The 21,270-nt window shown below is 34.1% G+C and overlaps 1 protein-coding gene across 1 annotated transcript; it reads right to left on the bottom strand.

Moving 5' to 3' along the window:
• Nucleotides 1-1,080: 1,080 nt before the first annotated feature.
• Nucleotides 1,081-3,320, bottom strand: LOC109597477 (aldo-keto reductase family 1 member B1). Its single transcript, XM_020013167.2, has 3 exons — nucleotides 3,171-3,320; nucleotides 1,886-2,083; nucleotides 1,081-1,830 (listed from the first exon to the last, which is right to left on the bottom strand). Exons 1-3 carry the CDS (start codon nucleotides 3,240-3,242, stop codon nucleotides 1,138-1,140), a joined length of 963 nt encoding a protein of 320 aa, XP_019868726.1. The 5' UTR covers nucleotides 3,243-3,320; the 3' UTR covers nucleotides 1,081-1,137.
• Between the last annotated feature and the right edge of the window lie 17,950 nt (nucleotides 3,321-21,270).

Genomic DNA, 21,270 nt, shown 5'->3' with positions numbered 1-21,270 from the left:
AAAGAATGGAATAGGAAACGGAAATGCCCAAGTTTCGTTGTGTCCAAAACCGTGCCGACATAATGCTCTATTGATTGCCGGACTTTCTGCTCCATAAATAACCGAACGGGTAGAAACAGGAAAAGTTTGTAAAATACACTATGGTCGTTTCGTGTTATTCAATATTTATTGCGATGTTGCGCCGTTCCCGTAAATTTTGACGGGAACAGATCGATTTAAAAAAAAAATGGAATAATTATTTATTACGTATTCCGTGCGGCTCCGCCGTGTTCTGGATATAAAATATGCCCTTGTAAAACGACCTTAATTCAAGGTTTATATCCCAGCGACGGAAGACACAATTTTAACGTATTTTTCATCCAGAAAAAAAAACGCGAAAATCAAATTAATATGGCCGGCGAAAATAATTGTTCTCATTTCTCGTGAAATTCTTAAATCAACGATTGTACACATGGCCAACATTAGGAAAACGAAGCAATTCCGCAATGAATACGTAGTAATTTCGCGCCACATTAACACGCTTAACTGTTCATTAAGTCGAATTTGCTTGTGGCACACTATTTGACAAGTTTTAAGCGTACACAAATATCACCAGCGCCGTCCTAAACCTCTTAATAACACATCCAAGAGTCTACAATTTCCGCACGTGCTACAAGAATTTCCAGATTGTCCTTACGTGAATTGTACAGGGTGGAAAGAAACAAACATGTTCTTTAATGTTCTACAAAATTTATATATATTTTTTACTTTGATATGCACTAAAATATATATTTTAAACAAAATATTGATACACTTAAAATACATCTTTAAAATATAGCTAACATTTTGGGTGACCTTTAAAATAATTCAATGATGACGGAAGTTGATTTTTCCTATAAAGAATGGATGATTGATAAACTGATCTGCATCGACGACGATTTTTGTCAACGCACGTAAATCCCGAACGTGACTCCATCCACGTCCATTAAAAAAGTGGATAATGAACAGTGCATGTGTAAACTAATCGCTCGGGAACGATGATTGATGGAGTCGTCGTCCGTTAAAAATTTCATGATTCGGATAATTACAAAAACCAACCAATAATCGATACAGCAGACGTTGTGTTTTGCTTTTTATTAAAACATCGTATAAAAATATTTACAGATTTTTTAAATCATCCTTAAAGGGATATTCATCGGAATCTTTAAGTTCGATGGCATGCACAGCTCTTCCATTGCAATTAAAACTGTCTAAAACTTTATGGTCGTTCTGATCGAGTTTAAAATCGAACACGTCTATGTTCTGGGCAAGCCTAGTCACATTCGTTGACTTGGGAATTGGAATCGTGCCCAGTTCAATCAAGTACCTCAAAATTACTTGGGCCGTTGTTTTTCCATACTTATTTCCAATGGCCACCAGTTTCGGATCGTCGAACGAAACATCCGGATCGCCAGGTTTCTTCCAGGGTCTGGCTGGCGATCCGAACGGACTGTAGGCCGTGACGTGAACGCCTCTGTCCAAATTATATTTGATCAGCTCCTTCTGGTTTAAATTCGGACTGACCTCCACCTGATTCATCACTGGCTTGATTCTGGCGGCGTCGAGGATCCGTTGCAGCTGCTGGTTGGTAAAGTTGGACACTCCGATGCTTTTGGTGAGACCTAGATCGACGCATTCTTCCATGCCGCGCCACGTTTCGACGAAATCGTGCTTGTAGACGTAGGCGTTACTGAACGGTAGCTGAATGTTCAGCTCACCTTTCAGTTTTTGGGCAACGGGCCAATGGATCAAGTACAAGTCGATGTATTCCAGGCCGAAGTTTTTCAGAGACAATTTGCATGTGGGCACCACCTAAAATAAGTCGATAACAATTTATTTATATTTAAAAAACTGATTGAATTTTTACGTCAGCTTTTTCGTGGAAGGTGTTCCAAAGTTTCGTAACGATAAAGAGCTCGTCTCTTTTGACTGTTCCGTCGTTGATTTTCTCCCTTATGCCTTCTCCAATTTCGGCCTCGTTTCCGTACAGAAAGGCACAATCAATGTGTCTGTAGCCAACGTCGATTGCGTGCATTACAGCTTTTTTTACTTCGCCAGGACCGGACTGTAATAAAATTAATTATCATTTCATATAGGTTTGTACAAAAACCCAGTCAATTAATTATTAAACGATTAATGTCATTCAAAATTAAACACATTTATGAAAATTAATAATAAATAAGTGTTAATGGATTAGTGATAAATAATTCACATATTAGGGTATCATGGATTTGTGTGATAAATTGATTAGTTTTATTATATAATTTATAATTTAAGATATCTTGAGCTGCGTAACATGTAAACAATTACAAACATTTTTGGAGAAAAATGTGCTATTAGTAAATAATTTATCTTCAACTGATATGCTTAAAAAAAGTGATAAGCATGTGTATTTATAGATGATCTAATTTATTCTTTTAAATTATATGATGTAATCAAGGTTCAATAGAGGTGATTTTATCTTAATTTGGTTAGAATTATAGGAATATTTAATAAATATTGTTTATGTTATATTTCTAAACAACAAACAAGAAATGTAACCAAATCTTATGTACTATATTATGTATAAGTCGACACTAAACCTCTGTACATATAAGATATTGATAAACATCTGGTTTCATATCTTTACATTTCATCTAACTCTTTCTCAAATATTTGCATGTGAACGTACATATTTATTCAGATTTTTACACGAAAGTTTCATGTTTTCTTTGGCTGAAAATTTCGTTAACTTCAATAGTAAAATACATAACTTAAAACATACTGAAAGTGTTTAGTTTTCTCACAAAACTTCCACGTTAATAATGCAGTTGGAAGTTATAAGGATAAGGAACTAGCTAACAATGTAGGAAGTGCTGAAAAGTTCAAGTCAGACATAAAATTTTCATTTAAACAAGACCTACATTTATGAATTGAAATGTTAATGTAATAAATGTTTTTTCTTAGTGTTTGATAGTCTACATAAATCTTATAATATGTCAGTATTAATAATTCACCTTGTACATACTTGTCCCACTATAAAACAGTTTATAACGGGGGAAGTAAAATTTCCTTTTGACCCCATAAACCAAAATACAAGATTCAGGAAACTAGGACCGAACCGGCCCGGCTTCCATATAAATAAATAAATAAAACAAACGACCAGAACTCACCAGCCACGTACCCAGTCCCAACTGGGGGCATTTAAGTCCATTATTCAGAGTCACCGTAAGTGCCTTGGCCATTGCGAAACTTCCTCCTTCTGCTGCAATTCAGGGAGAACGTCGATCTATGAATTGGACACAGCGATGTCCGATCATAAACTGAATTCATTTTTCCACTCTTTTTTACCAAGGTCGAGATTGTTTACTGCTTTGTTTATATGTATATTGTGTTGCAATGTTGCCAATGATTAATATTATTACAAACGACAGGATAAATATAGTCATTTATCATTATATAAATCTATAGGCCAGTATGTACTCAAACTAGTCTCACCAGCAATGCTAAGTAAGCACGGTTGCCATTTTTATGATAATTTACCTCTTTACGTGTCCAAGGATGTGCTTGATTGTTTTACATAATTAAGATGTGATAATTAGATTCATTTAATTGAATTTTTGCTTTTAACACATACAATTAATTCATTTATAAGTCAAACGTTAATTGCGTCTCAGGAACACAAAACACACGTGCTAATCACAAAGAACAAGGAAACGCAAAACTTATTACATCAAAAGCGGAAGGTCTTTAATTTAGACAGTTGACAAAACAGACGTTACACTTTGATATGTCGTAAATGGTTTGTCGTATTGAAGGGAAAAATGAAGTTGTGTGATCATTTAATTAAGACCTGAAAGTGTTCTTTTGATGGAGCCTTACCAGTTTTACCCATTTTAATTGTTCGCTTAAATTAACTTAATTTCATTACAAACTTCATATTCATATTAAATATTAATAATTTGAGTTAATTTTGAAAGGGTGTTGTTAAATTTACAGGATTATGGCATCACTTTTCCTCTTTTGTCAAACCCAACTAAGATGGCACCGTTCTTTAACGATTATAATCTCATAATTGCAGAAGAAAAAAATCCACTGCAAACTTTTTAATAAAGTCGCCGGAACTGCGCTTCCGATGTATTTTTTTTTCCTCAGCGTTTATCTCCACCCCGTTTCCCTACTTTCATCCATTTTTCGAGTGTGTACAGTATAAAGTTACAGTGAGATTACATTAACCGTACAATATATCTTTAAGTGCTTCCTCTGGCGGCGAAAACATAAATATTAATACGGCTCTCCTCCGCGACGTTCCCGGGATGACAAAGCGACGCTGACCTACATTCCGGCAGCCTGCAGACGTTCCAAAGGAACCTGAACGGGGGCGCACCTTTTCGCGGACATCTAATACTCTTGAATTTGGCGGGATTCCGCACCGATTTTATTTATGTGCGGCCAGATTAGATTGCGTCATGGGCGGACGTTGGGAATTTATTTACGGGCGGCAGATATAATACTTGCAACGGACAATATCTTGGCACCGTGTGAGATGCCCGCCTGTGCTGTTGCCTGGTTACCCGTTGATGTTTGTTGTGTTCTCATGTCCGGAATGGTCGGATAACATGAGAAATTTGTGGACGTCCAACCATGTTTTCATCATATTCTAAAAATTATTATACAATAATGTCATTGCAAAGGATGTAAATGTTTATTTATATTAGAGTTGGATATAATGACATTTTCCAATAATTTCTTAATCGACTAGCAACTGAATTAAATAATCGACTGATCAGTCGACTTAAATCAATTCTATTTCATAATCTACTCTGATTTCAAAGGTTAATCGAAATATCGATTTGGAAGATAAAAAATTTATTTTTTTTTCTGAAATGGATAAAGAAAAATGTTACACTTTCACTTTTTGTTTGAAACCCATTTTTTGTTATTTTTTATTAAAAATAATATTAAATAGCATATTTTTGTGGAACATACAGCGTGGTCCTTTTGACAGGAGGACACCCCATAAAATTTATATTTTTTTATCTCATTTTAACAATCTTTTTCAATTGTTAAGTATATTTATAGATAAAATGTTACATTTTTTGACATATTGAAATTAATATAGTATTATTAGTATAATACTACACTAATTTTACTATGCTTTTGGTAATTCCCTTGAAACTCTAATTTTCATAAGTTCGTGGTTTAATTAATGAATCATGAGCGGAAATTACCCCAAAACAATTAAGAAAGATAATTGAACGGTAGATTGGTGTAAGTAAATAAAATTTGAGGATTATGATTGTAAAGTATTAAAATATATATTTATGGATTAAATAGGTACCAAATTTCATAAAAATTATGCATATTCATAATTCTGTGAAATAAATTAAAAATCATATTATTTTGTAGGAATTTATTTTTTTAATTAAATAGTTTATGGCATAAATTAAAAAAAATGTACAAATTATCTTATTTTTTAAAAATATTGAAATTAATATAGTATTATTAGTATACTACATTAATTTGGTAATACCTTTGAAATTCAAATTTTCGTTAGTTCGTGGTCTAATTAATGAATCATTTGCGGAAATTACCCCAAAACAATTGAGAAAGATAATTGAAGGGTGGATTGGTGGAAGTAAATACAAATTGGAGATTATAAGTTTTAGTAGAAGTATAATATTATTATAATATTATATAAATAAGACTATATGTACTATCTTTGACAGTTTATTCAATTAATTATTAAAAAGAACATGATTTTTAATTTATCCACAGAATTAGATATATGCATATTTTTTTAAGAAATTTAGTATATACTCATCTCATTGAGTGCTTAATTTAGTGGCGTAATTAAAATTTCTATAAAATATTTGGTAACATGATTTTTTCACTTTTCATACCTACACAATTACCCTGTACGTTTTGGGACAAAAAACATAACATAGGTTGTAATTGCTTTCATATTTATTTATGATGATAATTCCACTTTTAATCAATAGAATTTCACTGATCAATAAGTTAGTTTTGGAATACTACGTTAATAAAAATGTGTTCAACACCGAAAGCTGTAAACTTATATTAAAATTTAAATTTTGATTTTAAATCATCCAGAAAATGGTTGTTTGTAAAAAATAGGAAAATCAACTCGACAGTACTCATATTTCAATTGGAATTTTCATACGTTTAATGGTAATGTGAGCAATAAGTAAAATTCAAATTTTCGTTTTATACATTTGACGAAGCGTTAAATTCGCAGCATTAGACTATTTTGCACGACAATCATCATTTTTGGGGCTGCTATTAACGTAGACCATATGTCACCTATTACTAATTAAAGAGTAGCTATCATATGTGTTAATTAATCAATAGAATTTTCTAATTAATTAATGGTTTTCTAAACTACTCAATGAAATAGCATCATAATTTCACTAATTTATCACTCGATTTTTGGCCTACTGAATGGTATAATGAATATTCACTGATTCACATATAGGGAGTGTGGCACATAATAAGATTAACAAACGATTTATAAGGGTTAGGTATTTTAGCACTAATGACAAATATCAAATACAATGGTCGCAATCACCGGACGTAACTGTTGCAAAACTCTAGCGAGAACGTCCGCTGACACATACGCTAGTTGCTGCACATGTTCTCTAGTTATCGCCATCATACAACACAGGCCATTTTTCGCTTTTCAATTGCGCTAGGTATCAGAAGCGGGCCGCTACAAGTGGTGTTGGTCTTTGTGTTCTATTGGTAGCCTGTGGTACTGTGTATGCAGCGCAAATTTGAAGAAATCAGCATGTCAGAGGACGTTGTACACGTTCCTGCTATCTATCGGTGGTAGTAGTCCGCTGAATGCGACCATTGTTCATGTATTCCTTATTGTGTTCAAAGTTTAATTACTGATTAAATATGTTTTTTTAAATTTTTAAGTGTTTGTAGGTTTATGTATTTGTATATAAAATCAATCGACAATGCCGGAAAACATTAAATCGTCCGAAATAAACTGTGCAGATGGCAACTTGATTTGTTGCAAGAAAGATAATAGTTGCACAGTTTTCAATAAACTAGGAAATTATTGCACCAAGACGTCCTTTCAATTTCCGATAAAAGTTTAAAGAACTCGACACCGTCAAATGCACTTACGCCAACCACTCATCCGACCCCTTTATTATTATTTTTACTTGTGTAATTCCCCGCGTGGAACGGAAATCGAACTATTTACCATTACGTATTGTAAGTGGTTTATCGGGTCGCATTACTGCACATGGAGTTCGGACTCGAGATGGAGAAACTTTTCTGAATCATGGAATTGCTTCACTAAAACATCTACCAAAACCATTTCTTAACTGATATAAGATATTCACGAACAATGGGTATATCTAATTGATCGTTATTATGTACATCTAGATTTTACTGCATTCAGTTTTATCATAAAGAGATGTAAACCGAATCTATTTGGAACTGGGGAAAATTTTTGAATTGTTTTAAAACGAGAGAATTAGGTCACGTTTCACCATTTTAAAATTGTATTATTAATGGAGACTGAAAAAAACTAATCCGAAATTGCTCCGCCGCGAAAGCAGGTATTCAATAAGGCAGGGCAAAATTGAAATAAAAGACAATCCAGCCAGCTAGGATTTTCTTTTTGCTTTAAAAAGAAATATTCAAATTCCAAGATGGAATTCAGCCAGAACTTGATTATGCTCGTAGTTTTCATTTATGTTTGGCTTAAATTAAATTTCTGGTCCGGAGACAATTTAATTTGCCATCGGTCGGTGATTTAATAATTTTTTTCGTTGTCTTGGATTAAAACGATTCGGAGCTTTGGACCCAATCACATTAAACCGACGACGTGTGTGTAAGGACCGCTTTTGATGTTATTAATTTTCAAGCCGAACTGGAAAGTACGGAGCAAGTGTGCGCACAAAGCAAAACGGAGCAAAGGCCGAGGGACTCCATGAATGGATATTAATTGGAGTCCTTTCGGTGGTTCCAACGATGCGCCAACCGGCACTAATACATTCCCGTCTTGTTAGTTTATAAAGATAATGATTATAACTGTCCCCGGAAACTCAGAAACTCCCCCGTCCCCTGCAGCTCCCATCATTACCTCGGTGGATAATTACAATAAATCTCGACGTTCCCTTTTTTTCGGCGACGCGTCCCTTGAATATTCATGCGTAATAAATATCAAAAAACCGGGATGAGGCACATTAAAATTTCAGAAATTAATTCCGCCATGTCTTGTAATCCGTTCGCACCACAATAAACTTCAATATGTACGACACTAATGCCGAGTTATTAAATGGGCAGGTCCGCCATCGCGGGCCCAATGCAAACATCTCGACCGCCCCCTTTTCACATCCCAGCGCATAAAGTACCGAAATTATGTCTTATACACGGTTGGCTAATGCGGGGGTTCTTAATCGAAAAGGAAACTTCGGAATATGGGACTGATATGTTTATCTTTGCCACCGACTTGTAATGGAAACTTACGGTGACGAATTGAAGTTAGTTACCCTCGCCTCGCATAACTTTCTTGGACCAATTTTTGAACCGTCCAGGCAACTACCCTCACACCAGGTGATCGTGGTTGCCTGCAGCGTTATTTTCGGATGTAGACAACCAAAGTTACACATGCGTTGTTAAAAATGAGGCGTACAGTTATTTCTATTGGATTCCCTTGTGATTATTACGGTTTGAATGGGATGAAAGGGAGTGATACCGTGAATAATTTCTATAGACACTGACACACGTTCCAGACCGGTCGACCAAATGGCCCGATCAATTTCCCAGAGTCGATCCTCTCCTCTCGTTTTAAAATTGATGCCGTCCCTAATGCGGTTGACAGATTTCAATCCGGCTCCCGGCCGCCCGAACAATAAAAACGGGGCCCAGCGACATTTCGACCGAATGTGTTTCTATTATGGGGCCTGGTCAAAAAAAAGTGGAAAAACGCGCGGTGGCACGTAAACACGCGTTGCATGTTCCATTATTTATCGCCGTTTTTCGGCCACCCGTACGGAAAATAATGGAATTCTCGCATTTCCGATAGCCTGCTCAGTAATTAAATTAGACTCCGTCAACGGACACATGCTTGTATAATCGAACACTAGAAAAATATAATACCAAATACACATGATAAAGACAGAAGAAATCCATAACTTTTATGTATGAATTTTTTATTCATAATATTTTGTTTTTTATAAAAATTAATGTTTTACAAAAATATGTAGTTGTTATAATGCTTCACATCAAAAAATTATTATATCAATCACGTCAAAAAGCTAACGAGAATAATTGGAAATTTGTTTGATTTGTTGATCATTTTAATGCAGAAAAATAGAGGGATCGAAAATAATCTCTATTTTCGAGGGAAATGAATAAAATTACAAAATTGAAAATGTAAATAAAAATTTAAATTTAAAACTGATGTAATATGAGCGTGTATAAATAATAATAGAAACAAAAATGGAATGTGATGAAGAAAACAAAATGTGTGTGTTGTGTATGGTGAGTCTCTAAAAGTTGTAAAAGTGTAATTCCCTAGATAATAAACATGCAGTGGCCAGATAAGTTACAAACTTAAAAGAGCCTATAGGCCAAGTCTATGAAGTGTGAGATACACGCGTCTTTAGAAATATTTGAATTATTCTAAAAATCAGAATACTAATGGTATTATATTGCATCAAATATATTATCAAAGTACGTTTTAATAAACAATGTAATATCCTATATAAATTGCATGAACAACAGAATTTTTAAGCCACTAATAAAAGTAATCACCAAATTCTTTGACAAATTAAGAAGACAAAATTAGTTAAAATTAAAAAATTACAGAATATTAACCGCTACATTTTTCCAGTCACTATTCGGACCTTAGTCTATGAACAAATGTTTCCTTGACATATTCAAAATTAGTAAAGCAATAAATTCTTGATCCATAGCTCGCCAGTCTCCAACATTTGATGCCGTTTCGAGTGTAAACTTATCTTTCAAGACCTTCCCATACGTCTTCATTGGATTGAATTCTGTAAGCGGAAGCCAGAGCATCTAAGTAATGTCATGATTTTGCAACGCCAAAGTCTCGCATGGTGGAGCCTGGCATAGTTATCCGGAAAAACGAAATCTGGTCCAAATTCTTGAGTAACCATGTTATGATATCGACCAGCATTCTTAGTTTCTTGCTTTAATAATATGAGCAACTCCGAGCGTGTTTCTGAAAAATTCCACCTTACACTGTTTACAGGATCATATCCAAAAGCAACAATTGAAGCCATGTTTTGTTCACAATATTTCTCACAACGTTCACTCCATGTTCAATTACGAATACCGTAGTAATATAACCACTGGTTATAGACTGCAGTCCATGGGTCCATGTTCAACCGATGCTCTCTGATTAATAAGTGATGTCGAAAACGTCTTCTGAGTCTAAAATCAGCTTCTGATACTACACAAACAATGATTTCAATGTCTACACGAAATCTGTATCTAGAGAATGTGCGATTTCATTTAGCAGAAATAATAAGAAAACATTTCTGTCACAAAACATGTTCCAAAATTGCAATTATAGAGCAAAATTTTTAGAAGAATGTCTTCTTTAAGGCGGTACTAAATAAGATTACTTCTCAAAATAAAACAAACTGAACATATTTTTGAATATTTTTAATCTAAGAAATCTAATTATCAATTTCAAAAGACCCAGAAACTAAGGAGGTATGAGGGAGAGAGAGAATCTGGCAAATTTCGACTATCGACACAATCTTTGACAGACTTCAAACTTACGAATCGTCGAGTCGAACATATCTGATTACTACGGTATAAGTGTAAAATGGAAAAATTGTGTTGAACAGAATCAATTTGTAGTTAATAAATTAAATATTGAAAGTTTACACAAATTTTGAATGAGAAATTCCGTAGTTCAAATATAAGACAAGCAAACAGTTAGCTATATTTACATATATTCTAAATATTTAACAAGGTGAATATGCGAAATATAGAATAAAGTAGATAATCTATGAAAATTGCAAATTGGAAATGACGAGAGCTAGAAACAAAATGAGTAAAAAATTAAGAAAAGAAGAAAGGGAGTATTATATAAACCTTTTTAAAAATTACATAAAAAACATGGCAAATAATATATGAACTTACATAAAACACTCGGGGAGGAAAAATAGGATATTACAGAGACTAAACTATTTTTCCAGATAATTTATTGAAACCTTAAAAATCTGTGAAGAAATGCTATATTCCGTATGACTTAAAAAATTATAAGGATGTATAAGAAAAGAAAGCACAATGAATACGCGAATTAGCCACTAATTTCAAAATTGCCAAACATGAACATAGTTATTGAATGATTATGATTGTCAAAAAAAGATTATTTTAAATAAGATCAACATTTTAGACGAGCATGTCTTTAGATTAATAATAAAATATAATAAATTAAATGATAATAACGTAATGTATTGTAAATCTCGGCAAAAATAACCATGTGACATATACAACATTTAAGTAGCTTTTGATTATTGTCAATCAGAAGATTCTACTAATTATATTAGAACATATTAATATAAGAGAGAAGTAAACGATGGTACCACAATGGGACTATTGCTAAATCTAAATGTGTTTTTTATACCGTATTCCCTCTAATGATACCATAATGATGACGGTTCACAATGACATTAAAGTTGCAAAACAACAAATGCAAAGTGCATTCAGAATTCTTCAAATGGATATATAATAAAGAACTACTAGTAAACAAAGAAAATGCACAAATTAATTCAATTAATTATAATAAAAAATATATTAATAATAATATTACAGTTATTCATTCTCATAACTGCTTACATGGTACTTGAAACTAAATTGTTTCAAATATACGTGTATCTACTATATGGTCTAATTGAAGAACAATTTTTTTAAATCAATATTTTTTGCAAAGAATCTGGTACCACAACACACCTGAAACAGTGTATTGGGAAATGCTTCAAATTACCTAATACACATGTGTAAAAATAGCGATACAGAGCAATTAGAAATATTAGATACTGGAAAAAGTAATTTATGTTTTTTTTATCATTTATTTGAATACAATTTTATATTATATATTTTTATATATTTATTATTCTTTTTCTGTGTCAAAGCCGTTTTGAAACCTATAGTAAAATAATAACAAAGAAATTAGGTAATATCCCGTACAAAATCTTCATGCAACATGTTTCGAAATAAGCTAGTCATTAAACTGCGAAGAAATTAGTAATAAACAAGGCAGTAAAATAAGGATAACAAAATTAGGCGCTTGACAATTGCAAATTCTATCCATGTTTGCAACGCATATGAGGATTTTATTGATCGTATTGTTACATGCAGTACATAAAAATAGATTGATTACGACCGTTCTTGCCGATTTGGTAAGTGGATTAAAACTGGTAAACCTAGTGGAACAGTGATCAAAATAAATCTTAACATTAAATCTTAATGAGGAATTTTACATATTGACCACAACTTGTAAGTTGTGTTTAACCTACAGAAATTACATTCCACTTTCCCATGACAACGCAATGCAACATGTGATGCATTGGAGACTCATAGGAAGTTTCAAAATGTTAAATGGAAAGTTCTACCTCATCCACCATATAGACTAGATATTTCTTCATGTGAAGAAATGTTTTAATTGTGAGAAATTGTACCCAGCATATTTTTTTTTTCTTACCATGAATTTGTTTGAGAACCTTGGAAAAAAATTGTTGATTATAATGATGTTTATTTAATTGAATAAACGTTATTTTAAATAAAATAATGTTATTAAAGTTAATGTTAAAGACGTAAATCTAAACACATCGTGTCATGTTTGTGATATTTCTATTCGCTTTGTTTATAGAATATTCTTATATTCTTGAAAGATATGATAATTTGTGTTATTTTTAACAATTTATTATACGGACAACTCGATTAAAATAAAAATAATAATACGATTTTTATTTTTTCCACAGAATTATAAAAATGCATAATTTTTTACACTGGGTATAAACACAGTTCAGAGGGTGCTAATTCAGTATGCTTTTTTCAATTTTCATTGGTTATTCAGTTTTGGGCCAAAAAACGTGACATTAAGTCATTAATTATTCCATTAAGTATTTTTAACATATGTACATATAAATTTATATATTTTCTTGAAGTTATAAACAATGTTTAAGAAGCAACAACTATAAACTCACCTTCCATCATTGCATATAAGTGAATAAAATCCTTGAAAAAATTGTAGAAGATTCTAGTTTTATTGCTGCCAGTGTGATAACTGACTAAGTTACTGGATTCAAAAATAAAAAGAAATACAGTCAAGAAATAAGTTACATTATTATATAAGAAAGAAAGAAAAACAATATTTTTTTATATTATTGATAGGTGTAAAATCACTTAAAAGAATCTGTATATTTTTATTACTAATTAATTATTTTTTTCATAATTTTTCATATTTAGATAATTTCAAGTGCCTTTTCTTTTACATTAACATAAATAAATTTAAAAAATTCTAAAATTCTAAAACTGATCATTGGAATAATTTTGTACATATTACTAGAAAAACATTTTAACATTTTTAATTAGAACATAAGTAAATGATTTTCTTGTGATTGTCATTGCTCACCTTACACATACGTAACATTTACAATACACTTTTTTCAGTGAATTTAATGAAAAATGAAAATATCTTTTGGAATCTATATGTTATGTAAATTGATGATTAAAAGCAACGGTCTATTATATATTTTACTATTACATAAATTAAACTAATAACATGAAATCTATAATGGTCGTTTTAAATTAATATGCAGCTGGTGATATGACTGTATTCCATAAACCCCGTCAGTTATATTTTATTCCATTTGTTTTACATATTAAACAGGCGTGTACAACATAATACACAATTAAATTTCCACTTAGTACAGGTATTATAAAATTAGCTGCAAACACGATTATTAAAAAGTCGAATTTACATAACCCACCGGACTTGCACGAGATCCGAAACAATTCCGGGTTGTTCCGGGTCCACTTTATTTATTCATATTTAATTCGCTTTGTCCAAAACAAATTCGGTTATCGGTCGGGGACACAAACCGACGGAGCTAGAACAACCACAATATCTGATTTCACATTTGCATAATTTCAGTAATGTCGTTTGTACCCTAAGTTGTATTTGAATAATTATTGGAAACGCAAACGTGTGTTGTATAATAATTCATTTCGTTATTCTATTTGCGAGTTCTGGATTCATTAACACTGTTCTGATACTCCAAGTATTCTCCATTTTTATAAAATCATTTCGTTCACTGGAAAAAAAAAACGACTGAAGGGAATTTCTCGCTTGTAGTCCAGTCATTTATATTTATCCGCCGAAATTCGATAGGGCTTCGCGATAAGCAATAAACAGTTGTTATCTTCGTTAAGGCCCAAACAATAGACACACCGGTAATGCCTCCAGATTTACAGCTTTCATTCCGACCTGACCCGAGAACAGTGCCTGTATATTTTACGGTTACCACATAAACATGGTTTATAACCCGGAATTTTCAGCGATTCAACACAATTTCTCGGAACAACCTACGCCTCAAAACCTGTCATAACTTCAACTAACACCTACGACTGTGCCACACATCATCCCCACTTTTTAGAAAATTACTTTATTATTAGGTTATATACTCGGCGAAATTTTACATTTTTTTTCCTTGTGGACCACACAGCGGCGGGTGTTGGTGGCAACGCCAATGAGTGGAGAACACAAACATGACTGTCGCCTGGAAAACAACAATTGACATCGGAACAAAAGAGCTCTCGCTGCCAACTATGCTCGTGAAATATTAAAACGGTTCAGGATCACCCCCAGACATTGTCCTGTTACACTGACGCAACGGATTTCGTGTGTTTTCTATCCAGGACAAAACGCCCCCTACAAATGGATTAATTATTGTTTACAACACTTCTGCCTTGCTCCCTCGTTCTGATGTTTACCCGTTACTGTTATAATTTAAATCGTTGCCCGAACGAAGCCTTTGCAAGTAGAAGTCGGCTGTCCGAATAAATAAAACATGACTTTCTCTCGTTTCAGTCCGATCCCAAAGAAACGAAATAAAAAAAAAAACCGAAACAACGATTCGCAATTGTCCGCCACGTTGATTTGCTCCGAATTCCCTTGTTCCTGGGAGTCAGTCACGTATCCACATTCTTGGGATACATCCCGGTTTACGATTAAATAAAATTTAACGCCGTATCATCGACAAAGACTCGCACAAAGCGAAATCTTAGAACATAATGCGGCAGCTAATAAAACTCCATCCTCTGCGAAATTAACTTAATACTGTTTAAGCACAAAGTGAATTTCGTCTGCAACGGTGCAGTTCGCAATTGAATTATTTCGTTGCGACTAATGCGCCGGTTTATATTATTAAAATGAACAAGCGCCATTATTTTGCCAAGTTTAAGGCGAATACGGCCAATTTAAACTTGCACGTAAACACACACGGGAAAAATACACTCCCCGAACTACACGGCGGATTATTCACCCTGAAACGAAAACGAAAAGATCGATGATCAAGTTTGGCAAACGTTCAAATGGCTTATTGTGAATTAGCAGCATCGCTTAAATCCCATAACTTCGCATAATTAGTGAACTGACTTATAAGAGAACTGAAAATATTATACGGAACAAAGTGAGAAACGCAAAGTGGAAAAAGTAACATCACCACCGATGCGTTTTAATTGGAGTTTGCGGAAGTGAAATGCCGCGTTCAGCGTGCATGAATTATTTATGTCGGCTAAGGAGGTGGGATAAATCCGCGGCGGAAAAGAGGGCAGGGCACGCCAACCGCCGCTCACCGCTCGCCGCCCGCTGCCCGTCTTGAGTGGGTCATCAAGGAAATATAATTTCTCGGTCCAGCGGCCAATTTACTAATCTGTGAGAATGGAATTCGCGGCGAAAGCCGAACCGAATAATAAAAAAAAAAAACGTAACCGCGCCCCGGGACCAGACAAATATGGAAGCCTCGCCGTTCCCGCCACTCTCGTATCAAATGCGGCTTCAAAACTGCATTAAGACCGGTGTTGCTTGCAAACTTGGGTGGGTTTTAAATGGATCTTCTCCAACAAATTAAAACGGGAACTCCGTTCGAATTCAAACATCATTAACAAGCCGGTCTCTGCAACTCGTGCCCCAAATTCCATATTGTTATAAACGTTTTAAAGACATTAATTATCCGGTGCTTCAAAGTTTTTGTACTTTTGAAATGACATGGCCTAGTGATAGATATAAGCGCATTTCATATTATTGAAGCATCACCCAAATGTAAAATTATTGTTAAAATACAGTTCTTGGGTCACTGGGATGGTAAGTAACACTATTCCAAGAAATTAACACACCACAACAATAATATTTGATTATTTTTTTCTGAATATGAGAAACATAAGAAGGGTATAGGCTCTTAGTATTTTTACATAAAATGAGTTTCCTTTAATTTTAAAAATAGAGAAAATTAATAAAATTGAACTTTTATATAAATTAATTAATTTTATTTAAAATAGGTTATGTTCACCTCTATTTCTAATTGCAGCCTCATACTCTCTGTTCACACTTAAAATCGTCTTTCGAATTTCATTTTCATTCAGATTGTACAAAATTTAGACAAGAAGGCGCTCCGTTTCCTCCAAGATCATGGGACGGTCCCTTAATCGTATCCCAAGCATATCCCAGATATGTTCCATAGGATTAACTTTGAACTTTGTTTGAACTTTTAATTAGTTATATTGGGCATATCTCTCAGTTGATGGTTGAAACAAACGAACCCGTCTATCTCCTATATGCATGCAAAATCTAGACTTGATCTAAAATCTTAAAATTATGCAGAGATATCATTTGTTAGAAGCTGACCGACGTCGTGCTGTAGGAATGCTTCAGGCTGGCTCAAGACAAGTTGATGTGGCCACTGCATTTAATGTTGACCAATCCGTAGTATGCAAATTCTATCAACGGTTTCTAAAATTTGGACATGTGCGAGATCGGCCTAGAGAAGGTCGACCAAGAGTTACACTGACCGGGAAGACAGATTATTAATTGGAGGAGCACGAGCAGATCCAATAATAAAGTGCACACTTCTCAGACAAGACCTGATTTTGGCTACTGGACGTCATATAAGGACAGTTTTATATCGGTTAAATGATGCAGGAGACCCATAAGCTTGGTGGTAGTAAAGAGAATTGTGGTATAAAAAATAGAATACAGTGATGTTTACAAATAAGGGCAGATTTGAAGTATTTAGTGGTAGGAAGTCGGTACGAGTTTGGAGACCTCCAAGTCAAAGAATAAATTCACGTTAGGTGCAGAAAATTCACGCATACCAAGATGGGTTCATAATGGTATAGGGTGGTAATTTTCTAAGAGGTAAAACGGCGCTTTACATCTGCGACCGTGAAATTAACCTGTGAAATTAATAGACAATATCGATAACATTGTTGAACATGGATGGAATTTGGAACCAATTTTTTTATTTTTAAACGGCAAGGCTAGACCGTACAGAGCTAGGGTTGTCCTCAACCGCTTAGAAAATGCCCAAATTGAGCGTCTGCCCTTTGCATTGAACATGCCTGGGATATGCTTACAAGATAATTAATTGTTCCCCAACCCTATGCTCATACTGCCAGAGAATTAAGTCAACTTCTTCCAGAATTATGGGACGCTTTGGATGACCTGATAAGAAGTATCTCACGTAGGGTAGAAACTGTAATAGGAAACAGAGGCGAAATTACTCCATATTAAAAAAAAATAGTTTATTTGTCATTTTATATGTGGGAATAAAATTTATTCATTTTGTAAAATAAATTTTAAGTTGTCTTTGGTTTAATTTTCTATTAATATTTATTTCTTTTATTATAATTCTACTATTATAATTTTAATTTTTAATAATCATTTAGTTATAAAATAAGGCAATATGCTTAACTTTTTGCGATGAATTTATTTGCTATGTCATGTCCGAAGGTGGTTCAAAATTAATAAAAATGGTTTGGAATTTACTTTGATAGGATTTTTTATTTTAAAATTAATAGGTGGTACATTAATTTCTAGGATTAAAGTATTAATCAATAAAATCCGAATATCCAGAAATTAATAATGAAATTTGGTATACCTATAGTAATTAAAATATGGATTGTAATTAACATATAAATAATTTACATTTATGTAAATATTTACTATATACATAGTTAAAATTGAATTTTATAATGAATTATAACATATAATATGTAGTTTTATCAGGGTGTAGGTCCATCTACTGCGGATCAGGTTGTTAATTTATTCCTGAGGCAAAGTCGATTATTATTCGATTAGTCGTCCCTTAATAGTTCCAGGGAATCAGTTTGTTTGAAAAGACTGGTTATTTATCTTCCAATCATATTCTACAGATGTTCAATAGAAGATAGGTTGGAAAAACGGGCTGGCCTAAACACAACCTATTTAAACACGAGTAACTTAAGGTCAAAGGTTAGCTTGTAAACAATGAGCATGACACATTTACTATAAATTGTGCATTATTTGTGTCCTGTATAAACACAAGGATGGAGCTGTTTCCATAACAAATAGCCCTCCAAATCATTATATCCTTTCCTACACTGTTTGAATTACGTTTTGAAATTCATGACACGGTGGATCATGTCCTTCTTCTTGAGTTCTTCAAACTCTGAGGACCGTCATTTGTTTCTAACTAAAACGGAGATTCGTCAGAAAATATAGCTTTTTGGATTTGATGTTCGGGGTCAGTGGAACCAGCAAACCACGAATTCTTCTCGCTTTTGTATAGATCATATTTTACCACTCGACTGTAGTAAACGCAAACCTTCATTAAGCCCGGTTGACTAAACGTTTGACGTCTTCTTACTTGGGACATTTCGTAATAAATTTAATCCCGAGTGAAAGGAAGATTGATTAAAAATTGTAGATATTTAGCACGCACTCAGTATTGGGATTGATTATTCATTTTTGATAACATCAATTGTTCATGATCATTACACTATTAAAAACTTAAGTACTGTATTGCTACTTTAAATTATAGAAATCTTTTGTCTTATCAATTTTTTTACTACGGTGTTATTAAATATTAAGGATATTTTTGTGATTTTTCAAGTTTTCTATAAAACACCCTTCAGACACGGGTAATCAAAAAAACTGCGATTGCAGTAATATTTTCAATAAGTCCCGTCGTTTAAACCTCCTTCCACTGCAGGAATTTCCAAAGAGCACTTATTGGGAACAAAGCCAACAGTGAAATTATGTCCCGAAACGTCGACCCCACTGAAAAAGATAATTGTTTTGGTCCGTTTCAGCTTTATGGCGACAGGGCAACGTCTTTTTGCGTCGCGTCACTAATAAATTCAGTAAATAGGTCGTGCGATCGAGAGGATTAAAATCGATGGAAAAATTTAAAGAACCACTCTTGTAATTGCTGCCCAATGGGATTATTAAATTGTACCTGTAATTAGCAACAGGAATGAAATGTACTGTACGAAATTTATGTTTAATTAAAATATATCGATTCAGCAGTAATTATCAGTGAGCGAGTTAATTAAAAATGCATTAAAATATTTACTTTAGTATAAATTATTTGACTGTATTAATATTTGGACGTGAATGCAATAAATAACAATATAGAGTATAAATAATTATATATTAATCAAAATTGTCGATGATAAATCAAATTGCGTTGCCCATTTCTGAGTTAACTAAACACACCCTTTAACACAGACCGTTTTTAAACCTGAGTTAATTAAGTGGAATATATGGCCCGGTTAAATTATGCAGATGTATAATTACTGTCTGAAATTATCTTGGAAACTATGGCCGAGCACAAGTTCAGCGTTCTCATGGTAAGTAGACTAGTTTCAATTAAAGTTATGTATGTGCCCGGTTTAAAACCGGGACGGGCGAAAAGGAGAGACCAGAATCGAGAGCACGGTTCCAATGTTATTGAGAGTCCAACAATAAATGACCAACCCTATAAAAATGAAAATAGAATTTATGTTCGTCTGTGGGTGGTTTCAAGTGTGCCAGTTCTCTTGTAACAGTCCTGTTTTTGGGCAAACAAAATGAAATTAGCCGAGATCCGTGTCTAATCGGAGCCGGTTTTATTGGCACTCGACGTGCATGCATGTAAATTGTACGGTTGTCGGCGGAGCCAATCTTATACGTGATAGATTAGCGTATTGTTAAGTAAAAGCGCCATCTACAAGACGGGAATAACGGGAATACGTCCCGGAAAACGGCTGAATAATAATGAGCGGGAGCGTCTACGTCACTGCTATCCCCGGCCATGCATTACTTATGACGGATCCCTCTCCCTCCGTTCCACGCTTTCATCCCCGGGAATGGAGAAATCGCTCGGACACTTTTATGGTAATTGTCTTGTTAGGGTTATGTGCCAACTTCACGCGCAACGGCCCACTTCGTTTTAATCATTATTGTTGTAAGCCCGAAGGACCGCATTAACTATAACTTCCTACAGGAACTCTATGGGCTACACCTAACTCAACTTTCGCCTCGGTTATGGATATCACGCACGTTCATAAACTGATTATTTTTTACGGCAAATTAAATAAAAAACAAGTGAAATTAATTTTGTAACGCAAGAGAAGAGAGTGCGACTTCTGGAGGAGGTTGCTTCATTGAGTGCGGTGTTGGGGATTTATGATCGGGAGCAGAGGTCATTTTTTTACCGCCGCTCCATATTTCACGGAACACTCAATAAAGCCTCGAGATTCGGGACTGAACGGAGCCGCGATAACGCCTGACTAATGATTATCCTTTGGACGCGACGCAACGGACGCCTCTGCACAATCACTCGCGGTTTTTCCGTTACGATGCACAAAAATGCGATTAATAATAACACAGTGTTTATTGGGAACAATAAAAGATGCATATATTGTGAGGAGCGGCACGTTTTATGGATGCGGTTCGTATACATATTTGTAGGCCGTAAAACAGTTTTGAAGAGATACCGAAAACCCGGGAGTGATATTCCGGCTGTCCAATAAATTCCCTTAGATAATATCCCCCGACCTCAATCACAAATCGGGTTGCGGGAATTCGGGGACGGCATACGTATGTCCCTTATTTCGCGGACAATTTACCGTCGCAGATAAACTCGGATTCAATTAAAGTATTTCTGCATGGATCCCGGGCTGGATGAAAAATGCATAAATTGCCGCGATAAGTTCGTAATTGGG

The sequence above is a fragment of the Aethina tumida genome, chromosome 1 (assembly GCF_024364675.1).
Source record: "Aethina tumida isolate Nest 87 chromosome 1, icAetTumi1.1, whole genome shotgun sequence".
NCBI classification, from domain to species: Eukaryota; Metazoa; Arthropoda; class Insecta; order Coleoptera; family Nitidulidae; genus Aethina; species Aethina tumida.
Note: the sequence above shows the minus strand (reverse complement) of the source record. Positions and strands in the feature narration are given on the sequence as shown.

What these genes read in the sequence shown, in the direction of transcription:
- LOC109597477 (XM_020013167.2), bottom strand. Translation starts at nt 3,242, where the DNA reads ATGGCCAAGGCACTTACGGTGACTCTGAATAATGGACTTAAATGCCCC. An exon ending in TGGGACTGGGTACGTGGCTG is followed by an intron (nt 2,084 to 3,170) that starts GTGAGTTCTGGT and finishes ATTTTATTACAG; the next exon opens with TCCGGTCCTGGCGAAGTAAA. An exon ending in CCTTCCACGAAAAAGCTGAC is followed by an intron (nt 1,831 to 1,885) that starts GTAAAAATTCAA and finishes GACTTATTTTAG; the next exon opens with GTGGTGCCCACATGCAAATT.